The sequence below is a fragment of the Gouania willdenowi genome, chromosome 11 (genome assembly GCF_900634775.1).
Source record: "Gouania willdenowi chromosome 11, fGouWil2.1, whole genome shotgun sequence".
Lineage (NCBI taxonomy): Eukaryota > Metazoa > Chordata > Actinopteri > Blenniiformes > Gobiesocidae > Gouania > Gouania willdenowi.
Window position 1 is genome coordinate 14,290,863 of NC_041054.1, and position 13,915 is coordinate 14,304,777.

The window sequence follows — 13,915 nt, forward strand, 5'->3', positions numbered from 1 at the left end:
TTAGTGCCCTTATGCAGTTTGCATGTTCTCCCCATGTTTGTGTAGCTGATCTATTTGTCAATAATTGGGAGAAAAATCAAATTTGAGTATTACATAATCCTCAAAGCATTACAGTGTACAGAGAATATCTAATCAAAATAGTTCTGAGCAACTTTTTCACTAGTAGTGTAACTGATAAAAGGCATTAGTTGTGGTTTATTTCCATAAATTGTAGCATTGAATGTCTTTTTTAACCAGAAATCTGTAACTCAAAGGTCTATCATTATATATTAGTTCAGCAATGGTCTGGTGACATTAGTACATAACTAAAACTGAAAAAAAAAAAATCTGGTTAAACAGTGAATAAATACAGATAAATCACATGTGCTCACTTTAAGAATAACTTTATTGTCAAGTGTTATGCAGGCAAAGCATGTTATTAGCTTGAACTCGTCTTTTTCTTCTTTTTTCACATAACACATTTGTACAAACCTGTTTTTTTGTTGTTGTTTTTTTTTTTTTTAAATATCAATAAACCGAGAGCCTTTAAGGCTAACCTGGCAAAAAACCCATTATCAAATGTCATGGAGACGAGCAAACATCTTTAGAAAAAGATTTACAAATGAGATGTCACTACAAAATACCAAACAGAAGAGTCGGTCATCACACAAAATATTACCAAAAACATCTAAATCTGTTTGGTATTAACCTTTTCAACTTGAAACAATATTACCTTTTTTTTTTTTTTAAAGTTCTTTTTAAAAATTATTTATTTTTCTCCTAAAACACGTTTATGGCGCAGAGAGAGAAAGAAAGAATAAAACCAACAGCAATGGTCAGACGTAGTTAAAATAAAAAAAAAAAACAGAAAGAAAAGAAAGAAAGCAGAAGCACAGAGAGTAAAGAAGAGAGAAAAAGCACTACGGCCAAAAACCTGAAACATGCTGTACACAATTTCAGAATCAACGCACACAAACACGACTCCAGTAGAAGGCAAACATCAAATCAAGGATAAATTATAAATTAGCCACACACAGAAGGCTCCTGTGCTTTAACATGGCATAGGGTTAAAACAATAAACCCCATCAAATTAAAGTTATTTTAGATTTGAAAAGAATGTACGCACTGAACTAACACAGAGCAACACCACCAAAAGAAACAGCTTTAGAATATCCACACACGGTAGTTAAACAGCCTGAACATCTCACCTTCAGCTCTGTGCTCTCCATCCTGTGCTGTGGTCGGATCTCCATCTCCTCCTCCTCCTCTGCGCTTTCTAAATCCACCTGTGGCTGAAATTCCCTCCGTACGACAGCTTGTGTTAAGGCAAATGTGGTACGTCGGATGTGTAGCGAGGTCAGAGGTGGAGGGTGGAGGAGGGGTGGAGAAGCAACACATGCAGCACGGCAGGAAAACAGCTTCGTTATCGGCACCGACGCCTGAACAAACCCACGTTACACACACCAAGCAGCTATTCATAGTGTACAAATCCCTACAGGAAGTACACCTTGTTTTATTGTGAAATCTACTTGCATTGACTGGACTGTGTCAAAACTCAACCCTAGTCCAGAAATTATTGGTACGGTAAAAATAAAGATGTTTAAAATGGTCAAATATTCTTCTGCTTTAAATTATTACGACAATTTTAGTACCAATACTAGAAAAAACATAAATATTAAATAAAATGTCATTATATTAAAAAAAATTTAAAATAGAAATCAGATCGTTTCATTTAATAATTCAATAAGCAGCGTTGACACAATTAAAAAATAAAAAACCATACTAAGCCTGGTTAGCCTGAGCATCATGTGGTTATAATGAATTACGGTAACTGGGTTTGTTCAGAGCACAGCGCTGCGTTCTAAAAGCCTTTCAGAATGTTGGCTTATTTTCTCACACAGAAAACGTCCCCTGACGATGTAAACATAGTTTCACTAGATTGTCATCGGAGTATTGCTTTCACTTCACCAAGTTTTAGAAAGCTAGATTGTTTTTTTTTTTTTTTCGTTTTGTTTTTCCATAGAAACCTTATTTTTTTTCCTTTCTTTTTTGTCATGGCCACTGCGCCTCAATAGGAATGCGTTATTTAGAAATATTTTTACATGTGCTTTTCTCTACACTTTCTTTCTTCTACAATAATCTGCTCTCTTCTGAATCTGATTGGAGCATTAAATCTGAACCATAAATAAACCTCAAATTTGTCCTCCTCAGTCAGGGATCCACACACAAACACACACTGTCCATGTACTCAGTCGTACAGCTGGAATTTACAAACACACACACACACACAAGCGCACACACGCCGTCCCTAGACTTCCTCCTTCCCTTTCAGTTCCTGTACCACGATTGAGCCACAGCACTGTCTGACGAGCTGTGAAAGAGGAACACAACTTTGTGCATAGAGTTCGTTGTGTTGGGATTAGGAGAAGGTAACTCTGTGTGAGATGTTTTTAGACCGTCTTCTTGTGCTCGTGGAATTGTTATAGATTTATTTTTAAAGATGCCAAACGCATCTTTCATACCCTTTGTCAACATTTTCCTCATTCAATGTGTTAGTTTCGTTTGGATTGCAATTATATTTTAGAGATTCTTTCCATTTTCTCCTCACAATCCCTTTTTTTGAGAACAAAAATGAAAAATAAATGAAACACAACTACCTTTAAAGTCCCTGCATGACCTCCACAGTAACCAGGGGTCGACCTTCTGCCTGAAAGCAGGAAGTGATTTCCCCTATTCGAACCCCTCTTCTCCTTCTTCCTCCTCCTCCTCGTCCTCCTCCAGGTGGTTGGAGGCAGTGGGCGTGGCCGGGTCAGAGTCACGTGTGAGAGCTGCGACGGTGACGATCTGAGGAGAAGCGCCCAGGCCTTCAGTGGGGTCTTCCTCCATGTCCTCAGTGGTGATGATTGCCACGGCGGCGCCGCTCTTCTTGTTCTGGTGGGTCTTGATGTGCTTTGAGAGGTGGTCGCTGCGCATGAAGCGCTTGGAGCATTCAGGACACTCGAAGCGCTTTTCTCCTGAGAAAGGAAACGGGACGGATTGAATTTGTAAGAAAAATATTATTCAATTATCCATTCAAGACGTAATAAAGCATTGAACTGTGACAAAAACTCGTTTCATGCTCACTCAAATAAATCTATAGTAAACACCATCAAAATGTGCTGAAAAAAGAGCAAACATTCAGTCCTTCTGAACATTATTTATAAGCCTTTAAATGTCATTCTGAATAATTACACACCTGTTGCTTTTTTTAATATCAGGGAAAAAACCTAATAAAAATAGATGTTAGCTGGCGTGAACAGTGTTGGGGTGAATAATTCACTACAATTATGGTGTAATTATAAATTTAAAAATCTGTTTCTCTAATAATCATATTTAAATTGTAATTGAGTTTAGATAATTGACTTTGTAATTGTAATTGCCATGAAAATTCTATAAAAAATGTCGATTATAATGTATCACAAAACTGGAAAACCATGTTAGAGTTCTGTGTACAGTTCTACACATATGTAGTTAATAATTACTAAAATATGTTTCATATCAAGCTTTCCCACATTTTATTAGGTTATTTATTTTAGGCTCAGTAATTGTGATTAATTGTAATTGAACTTTAGTAATTGACTTTCTGAGGACAAAAAAATATATTGTAATTTACTTGTAATTGGACAAAATGCTGGTAACTGTAATCATAGGTGAATAGTAATTAAATATGGGTAATTGAAAAATGCAACTGACTCCAACCCTGGGCATAAACAATTAAAAAGTGCCCAAAATATGTATTTTGAAGCAATATTCGTTATATTATTTAAAGTATTAATGTATAGACTTAACATGGGGAAAATATTAACTTAAGGGTAATCTACATTTTAACAACTTCAGAATGTGGGATCATTTGTAATGACTGATTGTACGCACACACAATAAAAACAAATAAATAGTAAATTAATAGTTTTAAAGTCAATATTTTTGGCTAATTGTTCACAAATCTAAGACAGAAAGGAAGGGTTAGAACACAAGCTGCTGTCAGTGTGTCACAAGGAATACTAGAGACGATCCACACAATCACAGGGAGAACATGCAAACTCTACACAGAAAGGTTACCACACTACTGAACATGACTAGGCTGATCCCCACTGTTGCTCCTACCTGTGTGTGTTCTCCGGTGTCTTTGCAGCTCGTCGCTCCTGGTGAACCTCTTTCCACAAAAGATCCAATTACAGACAAACGGCCTCTCGCCGGTGTGCCAGCGCAGGTGAGCCCTCAGGTGGGAGGTTTTCCCGTACACCTTCCCACAGCCCTCCATGTGGCAGATGTGCTGCTTCTTCTTCGTGGGGTCCCCGCTGTTTCTGGAATAACAATAACACTAAACACGGGCACTGAACGATTTCATCCAAAACCAACAATTTCTTAACTTTGCCCAGTGCTACAATCACCTCCAAATCAGCAGGATTTGCTTTGATCTCACCATTTTTTTTTTGATCAATGGCTTCACTGTGAGGCTGGATGTTGTAGTTTCAGATAAATGCTGTTATAGGGTTGGAGATTTATTGTCTTTGTAAAAAAAAAGTCAGACTACGTGACACAATCTAAAAGATATTTCTTTTACTCAGCTGTTGGAAGTACCACCCAGCTTAACATCAATATTCTCCAACGTAACTTCTCTATTTATCCACAAACTGCAGCCAACAGTATGAGTTTGTGTTCCTGGTGGGTCCGTACCTTCCCTCTCCATCTCTGCAGTTTGGACACGAGCAAGCCACACGTCGCAGCCTCTTGCTGGGTTGTCCCTCATGGTCCGACGAACTCTGTACAGAGCCCAGCTGATCAGGACTCAGTGATGAACCCGAAGCCACATTCCCAACGGTGACAGTCACGGGGGAAGACTGAACTTTGACCCCATCCTGACCCTGTGGCTGACCTGGGATGGAATTCATTAGAAGCCTCAGTGAACACATTCTCACTGTAAAATTTCAAAAATGTTGATGGTCTTTGTAACTGAGCTGTGACTGCTAGAATACATCAACATGTAAAACAAACAGATTACATTTAAAGCAGACCTCCTACTGGCCTTACCCTGTAGACCAGTGATGGTGAGGGGCACACCCTGCACCTGGACACCAGCTGTGCCCAGTCCTGCAATGCTGACAGTCTGCACTCCAGATCCTGGGTTGATCTGAGCTGCACTCAGTGTCAAAGGGGCTCCACCCAGAGACACCAAACCTCCGCTCCCTACTGTGGTCCCCCCAGCCACGGGGGTCAGCGTTAACTGCTGTGGTACGCCTGTCCCAAGGCCTCCTTGCAGGGAAACTCCACCAGGCAGCTGTAGCGTCTGCCAGGTGATCTGCCCGTTGGGGGACAGTGTTGGGGTACGGATGAGGACCTGTGCTGGGTTCTGAAAGGCTTGAATGGGCTGTAAAGTTTGTCCCGGAGTGAGCTGGAGGGTCTGGATGTGCTGAGGTTGCTGCTGACCCTGGGCCTGACCTTGGTTCTGAGTCTGGGGTTGCAGCTGGATTTGTTGCACTAACTGTTGTCCCACCTGTCCTACGATCACCTGCTGAATAGCGCCGGCTGAGTCTGTCTGGGTTTGAATCCCGTTGGCCTGGCTCTGGGAGTCGGTCTCGCTGCTCTGCACCTGGGCGTCAGCTGACCCGCCCTCTGATCCAGCAGAAATAACATGAGCCCCATCTGCATCACAGTCTCCCTCAGCGATTGCCATAGCTGATGCTGTTGTTATGGCTTGAGTGGTGCCGGACACGGCTGTTGTCACCAGCTGGTTGCCATTAGCGACAGAAAATGTGCCATCTGCTGATTGGATGAGCTGCACAGCCCCGCCCCCAGCAACATTATTGATGACAGGCAAAGCCAGAGTCATCCCACCGAGGTTTATGGGAACTGTGGTCATTACAGGAGTTTGGGAGCCTTGGAGAGTTTGCAACTGAAGTGGGAATGACTGGGCAGGACGGATCTGCAAAGGGACAGTCTGATTGGCTGTACTGGTGAAGATGGTCTGCTGGTTGGCTGGCTGGAGGATAGCCTGTGTCTGGCCTGTACCCGGAGACTGGATGAGCTGAACCTGCTCAGGTAGGGCTCCGATGGAGGCTGTTTGGGGGCTGATGTGGATCTGCTGTCCATCTGCAGTCTGCAGGTGAGGAATCACCTGATACTGGACCCCACCTCCAGCATTGGGCAAGTTCTGAACCTGGATTATCTGGAACTGCTGCTGCTGTTGCTGATTTGCCGCAACACTGTTGGTTCCGCCTACAGCCTTCATCTGCACAAATAGAGAGACGCAATGACAAAATTAAATGCTTGAATTACTGAGTTATTTATAGTTTATCCAAAATAACTAAATCGTTCACCTTGCGTCCACCAGGTGAACTGTCATTGGTCAACGTGGTGGCCACCGTCACAGCAACAGGTTGGCTTGTGTTCTCCTTGGCCATCGTTGGCGCTGTGGTGATGATTTGCCAGCCGTTACCAGTGAACTGAGCTGGAAGCAGTTCCAGCTGTTGGGGAACCAGAGTTTGACCCCCAGATGTGTCCACCACAATCTGACCCTGGAGCTGGCCTGCCTGCAACTGGATCTGACCAGCCTGGAGCTGGATCTGCTGGGAGCCTGACTGAGCCTGAGCCCCCTCCGCCACCCCCTGCCCGCCGATCTTACTGCAGGTGGCAGCTAACAGAGCCAGAGGTGAGGGCTGGGAGGAATCCTGTAGTAGATGGTAAAGGATTCAATGTTAGAGGAAAAAGGTAAGAATAGAGAGAAAGTGTAGATTTGTCAGTCATTAATTCAAAGCATAAATAACAGCATGTATGCCTACAAAAAATATGCAAATAAATAATATTAGGCACTTGTAGAATGAAAATTCAACATTTCAGAACGGTAGTAAAAAGTGAGGGGGGAGAAGAAAAAAAATAAATAAATAAACATGGTGCAGAAAAAGGGAAGAAAAAAAAAAGAAAAGCTGAGCTGTCAGTAGAGTGGGCGGTATTGCAGGAAGTGAGTGGGTGGGCGTGTGAGAACCACATCTCTCTTTTCTCAGAACACTGGTTTAAAATGCCGCCTTCTCCTACTCTCTCCTCCCTTTCAAAGGAACTAGGTCGCAGCACATTTCCAATGCCATACAACCTCACAAGACTGCACGAAATCAGCCTGGATTGTTTGTAGCAAACGAGAGATGGTGTGGAACGTGACAACTGAGGAAGATGATGTGCTTCAAAGCTCAATCGTCAACCGCCATTGCTAAGCCACAGGTCTAAAGAGCAGGTCAAAATGCAAACACGCACACATTATAGTGTGACAGTGGTGTGAGCCTATTCATGAGGGTCTGGGCTTCCCTCCACAGAGCTGCACAGAAACAGGAAGTGCAATTCACCAAAGAAACGCCCCCAGAGGTGTCTGTCTGGCAGGTTGCGAGGGAGCATGTGCATGTTTTGGCCCCCAGGCAGGGCAGAATGAACTAAGTACATTCAAATCCAACTGTTTGTGCCTTCACCTGTGATCCAGAACTTTTCCCTCTTTTAGACGCTTTTCCACCTTCAGTTCCAGAGGATTCCTTCTTCGAGTCTGTGAAAGACAGGATAACATTATATTAATAATAATAATAATAATAAAAAAGTAAAAACAAATAGATTCCAATGTGAGTATTACAAACTAGTCAAAAGGTAAAGAAACACAAAGAATGAACACTTTGTTGATAATTAAACCTGTGCATCACGCAGACAGCATAAGAAACAGTGAAGCTCATCATCAATATCAAAGGGGGGCATGGTGCCCGCTGCCTGTCAGGCGGGTAAAAGGAAGCAGAGATGGGTGGAGACGGAGAGGGGGGAGGGTACCTACCACTCATACCGCATTAATATACAGGGAGGAGAGGGTGTAGTTCACGGTGGAAGGCCGGCCGGGCTCGGAGGCGGAGGACGGCCTATATGTTGGGCTCTGGGCCGTCGCGGATCTGCCTGTTTGACGAAACCACCCACCGGCCAGGAAGGGCGGTGCCAAACGCAACCACAACCTGGCAACCCCGCGGAAAGGAAACAACGGAGAGCACCAGCGACCGTGCCCGCTCGGTCCCGCTCGTCCTACGGCTCGCTCAGCACACGCATAGTCCATAAAACAGTAAAGTGGCGCTTGTCACAGTGATATCCACAGAGGAGTTGTCGGTGTGTGACCGTGGAGGCCCACCCACTTCCATTGAAGCATCAGGACAACACCCTCCTCTCCTCTCTGCCGCCGTCACCACCGCTTCTCTCGCAGCACGACGCGTGGACGCCTCGTCGCACACTGAATTCAAACCGCCAGCCCTGTTAGTATTTACAGCTTGTTTGCTTTCTAAGTGCACAAATGATTTTAAAAAGCGGACTACAGGGAGAGAGCTGTGGCTTTTGTGGGCGGACACGCTCCTCCCACATATTCAGATTGGACGACAGCAGTCAGCGTGCGAGGGTCGAGATGGGAGTTGTATTTTGGTGAGGCCTCGCCTTCCCGGACTGGCTAATGCGAATAGGACTACAACTCCCACAATGCTGTGTGTCGCCTGTCAAGTTGGTAGTCATGTTGGTGTGAGAGAGAAAATGAAGGGCGGAGACTCCTGCGTTATGGGGGTTGGGCGAACGAGAATGGGAGGTGAACATGTGTGGGTGTGTGTATGTTTCAGGATGTCAGGGTTTGAACTAAAACCCAAGAAGGAAACAGTGCAATAGTTTCCATTGCTTATAAAACACTTAGCGTCAGGGCAGTGACATTATGTAAAAAGAAAATGTGGCTTGGATATTTATTGTTATATAATTCATCAAGAAAATTATTTAAAGGTTTGTACAAATATTTGTCAATTAAAAAAAAATATAGGCAAAAAACAAACAAAAAAAAAACTGCCAATATGCTTTAGAAAGTTGACTTTGCACATTTTGATTTGTAATTTTTAGGTTTTGGAGAATAGTGAAAATTGTGTGGACTGATGCTAAAGGTTGGTGGGGTCATCAATTATGTATTAAGTTAAGGAGTAGAACTATAATACTTGTATTCTTCCTACTGCTCCTTTCTAATCATGAAAATGTTTCATTTGGACTGTGATATTATTTGATATAAATGGGGACTATATGTTGGTTTGCATTTTTTACGAAAGGAACAAATGCATAAATAAAATGTCAGCTTGTCTCGTCTTATATTGCATAATTTATTTCAGGTGTTCCAGTCATTTTCAATCCCACAAGTGTATATATTTAAACACTGGTATATGGACATAATCAGTCGCCCTTCGGAGCACAGTGACTTTAAAGTTACTACCCACGCTTATTTTGTATTAGATTAAATCTTAATGTATTTCCTCAAAGATCAATTAATCAAACATTGTTTATTTTCTTAAAAAGAAAGAAAAAAAGGTCAAAATTGCAGCTTGAATGTTTGTTTCTGGCTCCACTGTAAACATTCTCTTGTTGACATGACTTTTTTAATTTTTTTTTTAAGTTTCACATATTGCATTGTGGAACATGGAGTCCCATAGTCAGATGCATAGAAGTGTTTTTACCTCATTCTTACCGTGATTTCCTGTGTTTTTTTGCCAGACAAAGAGGACCGTGATTCCCTTTACATGCACCAGTATATTTGTTGGAACAGTTGGGAAATGCTCGTGTTCCAACATGACTCCAAGTCAAGGCCGTCAAGCAAGGTCCCTAAAAGACCTTTGTAATTTAAACTAGCAGAGACTGCAAGTCTGACCTTCTTGTCAAACATCAAGTGTCCGATCTCACATCTACTTCTAAAAGAATTGTCATAGAATCTTAAAAAATCGGCTCCTAAAGTGTGAAGTCTGAATATTAATGCAAGGCTTTATGGTTAGAAGGAAATTGACAAACTTGCCTCTGTATTTTCACATTTTAATTTGTTTCTGCTGTTTTCTCATAAGTAGTCAACACTATCTTTTAATGCTAAAATTTGTCAATAGATAAAATATAAATAAAACCTTAAATATGCTTTCCAACAATGACTCGGATTCAAAACTTTGTCTAATTTTAGGTTACACACACATAAACAAACAAAAACATTTCAAACTCAAGTAAAATTTGTAAACAGTAGATAAATAGTGTAAAATACAAAGAGATAGGCAGCTTAATTTGCGATGCAAGATATTGTTTGATTGTTTTGCCAGAAGTGAGGCTAAAATGCTGTAAATGTCTCTTGAGTCAGTAATCTTATCAACAATGGTTTTCTGTCCAGTGCAGAAAAGGTGTCACACCCTCCAGGATGTTTGGGGTCAAGAAACTCACATCTCTCAAGGAGATTGAGATCCCTGCTCTGAAGGCTAATCCAGAGATTTGTAGTCTCATTAGATATAGTAGGTGATGATTCTTATCAGTTAATACTATGTTTATAATGATCAGCCTAGAAGGTCAGTGATGTGCAGACAGAGAACTGTAAAGATAGATACATGTGAAGTGCTTTGCCTGTATGCAAATCAGAACTGAAGGGTGACTTTACCCCAATGGCTTCGGCCTTTGTCTGATTCATGAACAAACCAGCCGCTGTACTTCCAATCTATTTGCAGGAACAACATAACGAGAGATGATTAGTATCAGCTCATTGATACAAGAGATGGGTACAGAAACACGGTGTCAAAACGGCCCCGGGGCCAAGCTACATCCTTATCGGTCCTGTTAACGATATCTTTAAGGTCGCGTTAATCCTCACGCCTTAGACAAGCGTTGATACTGCCGTGATTCCTGTCAGTCCTCCTTAAGAACCCACATGAAGAGCTAACTGATGGGAGGGGCTACTGTAGACGTGCTCCATGTTCGCTTCATGAGTAGGCGTGTCTGTAGACGCTATCCACACACTCTTGTTCTTGTTTTCTAGCCAAAAAACTGCCCATTACAAAAAAAAAAACACATGGCTGAAGTGTGTGCCGTTGCAGAACCAGAACACCAGAAGCAGAAGCAGGTGAGCTGTGTGTGTGCGCGCCGTGAGGGGTTCTCCTCGGCGTAGCCTAGCCGATAGGCCTCCGCGGCAGCCACACTTTTGCCGTCTGTCGCGCCGCCTCTGTCTGCTCCAGTGGCGGCGAGTGCTGGCAGGCAAACCCGCTGCTTCGTGGGCCGCTGGGTCGTCTCGGTGTAGCAGTCCTCGGATTACGTTTTCCCCCGCACATCGGCCGCTACCGTGCCTTGGCTGCCGGCAACGTTTGGTTCTAGTAGTGACTTGCGATCACATTATCTTACAGCTAAAACGTTGAGTTAATATGAAAAAATGGGTAAATCAACATTGATAGCCTTGTTGCCATGAGCCAGTGCAGCAGCAGCAGCCATCAGATGTGCAGCTCACTAATTCTCCTTTTGCACAATTTTTAAAAGTTATGTTTGATATCCTTGATTTGAATATTTGTATTGTTTAGTGTTTTGTTGACATAAAAATATTTATACTGTATTTGTTATTGTTTTATTTATATATTTATATTATATCTATTTATTTTGTATTTTTCATTGATGTTGTGTGCCATATTGTTAGAAATGTTGAAAAATAAACAGATTGATGTTCATTATTTATGTTTTTTGTTATTTTTGTGTTTTTCCATTGATTTAAAAAAAAAAAAAAAAAGAAGCAAGGTGTCGATAAGGGTATCAATAAAGTACCGGATTGATAAGGAGTATCGATAAGAGTAGTGCGATTGATAAATCCTTAATGATACCAATTTCTAATTGATACATAACAATAGTAAATTATTTGTCTTTGAACTAATTTTATTTCAGGGGCCAAATATGAACCAGTTTGATCAACAATGGGCCACAGATTTAAGGTGGGAAAACAAGCTAGTTTAACATTATTCTGCACTAGTTTGCACTTCCATGCATGAATGAAATGTGAAGTATGTAAGGCACCGACAATACCCAGCAATCAGTGACAGATATCCGTCCTTACAGGATCATCTTTTCAAAGTTCCTTGATTTTGTGACCGATTTCTAATTCAATTTGGGGAACTACTTGAGGAAAAATTGCAGGGTATTGGAAAAATTTAGAGTTTGGGCACAATTTGTGAATACAAAAATGACTGCAGTCATGCGATATAAGCGCGGGAAAACTGTGAGCCCTTGAAAATATTGTGGAGTTTCATTGAATGTATGTATTCAGATATCAGCTGAGATATCTACAACTACATTTGTTGGTAATTTACACAATGATATGTGTTTTCCCTGTCATTTCTACATTCTCCTGTGGGCCAAATTGATAGATGGATGGATACTTGGACAGATACATGCATGGATACATATACTGTAGGTACTTTAATATTACACAAAGGTTGTTTTTTTATTACAGCAGCAGCATAAGAAAGAATTGAAAACAAATATAAACAGTTATTAGAATAAATACAATAAATGCTATACAAGCCCCCACCCAGAACAAATGAGTCTAAATAAACAGTTTAATCCCACTCAGACTAGTCTTTCAGTGCTCCTGTGTGCTCTGTAAGGTCAGTGGGGTTTGATGATGCATGTGTGGCCTAGAAACACATGTAACTACTGTTATTATTGTGCGGAAGTCAAGTGTCTTGTTCCCGCCCCCTGAGCTACTTGGAAAGGCGTTGCTAGGCAACGAGTTGTAGCCTGTGTTTGCGTGCTATTGTTTGTGTCGCTGGTAATTGAAGGATGAGTGGTTAAAGCAATGCTTTTCCTTACTTACATATAAATATAGCAGAAAATGGGACAGAGACTGTTTTATTTGTGCGATGTATAAAAATCACATTTCTCTGGAACAAAATGTTACCACATTTCAACCCATGTTGCCCTAGTTTTACAGTTTTTCTCAGTCACTTTGGTGCTTTTCTCAGCTCAGAATGAAAATGCTCATAACTATTAGTTCAACCTCCACAACATTTGTGCACATCATAGTAGCACTTTCTCCTTCCTCTGAACAAATTGCAAATGCTTTTCCACATGTATCAGTTGCTTTCATACAATTCACTGCTGTTTTATAACATTTTCATAATGCTTATGTCATGTCAGTCAAAATTAACTATACTTACGGATGCTGAATAGTCGTTCCCAATAAAACTAATAGTCTTAATTTTATTGCTTGAGACATTACATACAAATTTGTTGAACTAGTGATCAAATTCTGCCAAGCAAATTTTATACCTTTATAATTTTTTTTCTTGGAATTGTCTCCTAAATTGAACAAGGGATGATATCCGTTGTGATGTAGATGAAAATACAGTATGTGGCCAGACAGACAGGAACGTCTGGATGTGCCAGAATGATTTACCTATGTTCAGTTACAGTGTAATGTTCACATTTGTGCACAGCTCTACCAAAAGGGTGTTTCTTATGTTTGTTCTAAATAAGTGACTGTAGTGTATTTTTCTTTTGCACAATGCTGTAGAATTGCAAAAAGCATATACAGTAAAAATGTGAAACGTACGTATTCATGTCTTGTACTCACTTACTCCCCTAACTACTGCAATGTGTAACTTTACTGTAGTCAAATGGCTGTACAAGTAGTGCATTGTGCTGTCTGGAGCATTTTCAGGTAGTGTCACTCTTCTGACCCTTTTTTTTGTCATTGGAAAACAATGAGAGAATAAACTGTCATGATGACAAAGCCATTTGACGATCTTGTTCATAAACAATGGTGTCAAGACTTTTCATTTTGATGACACTGGCAGTTTCATTGACATGAATACTTGCTTTTTAGGGATGGACCATCCATTTTGAGTAAGTGATGTGCTTTTGAGGGTTATTCACTTGGTTTTGCAGTTTGCACTGATTGTTTTGAGAAATGCAAATGTTAATAGTGATGTGAGAAAAGCACCAAAACGACTGAGGAAAACTGTTATTTCTTGTAGAATTACTACACTTTAAGATTGACAAAAAATTAATCATACATTTAAGGTTCATACAGTCATCTAACGCAGACGTGGGTGGGCGGCCCGGCAGCCACATGTGGCCCTTGGTC

General features: G+C 41.2%; 1 protein-coding gene across 2 annotated transcripts; it reads right to left on the reverse strand.

Moving 5' to 3' along the window:
* Positions 1-1,945: 1,945 nt before the first annotated feature.
* sp4 (sp4 transcription factor) lies at positions 1,946-8,430 on the reverse strand. 2 transcript variants are annotated; one of them, XM_028461444.1, is made up of 7 exons: positions 7,820-8,430; positions 7,473-7,543; positions 6,336-6,686; positions 5,050-6,247; positions 4,696-4,894; positions 4,123-4,316; positions 1,946-2,993 (listed from the first exon to the last, which is right to left on the reverse strand). In XM_028461444.1, the coding sequence occupies exons 1-7, from the start codon at positions 7,824-7,826 to the stop codon at positions 2,710-2,712; spliced, it is 2,304 nt and encodes a 767-aa protein (XP_028317245.1). In that variant the 5' UTR covers positions 7,827-8,430; the 3' UTR covers positions 1,946-2,709. The 2 variants fall into 2 exon arrangements, with proteins under 2 accessions (XP_028317245.1, XP_028317244.1); XM_028461443.1 differs by having other exon boundaries at positions 4,123-4,322; positions 7,820-8,425.
* Positions 8,431-13,915: the final 5,485 nt, after the last annotated feature.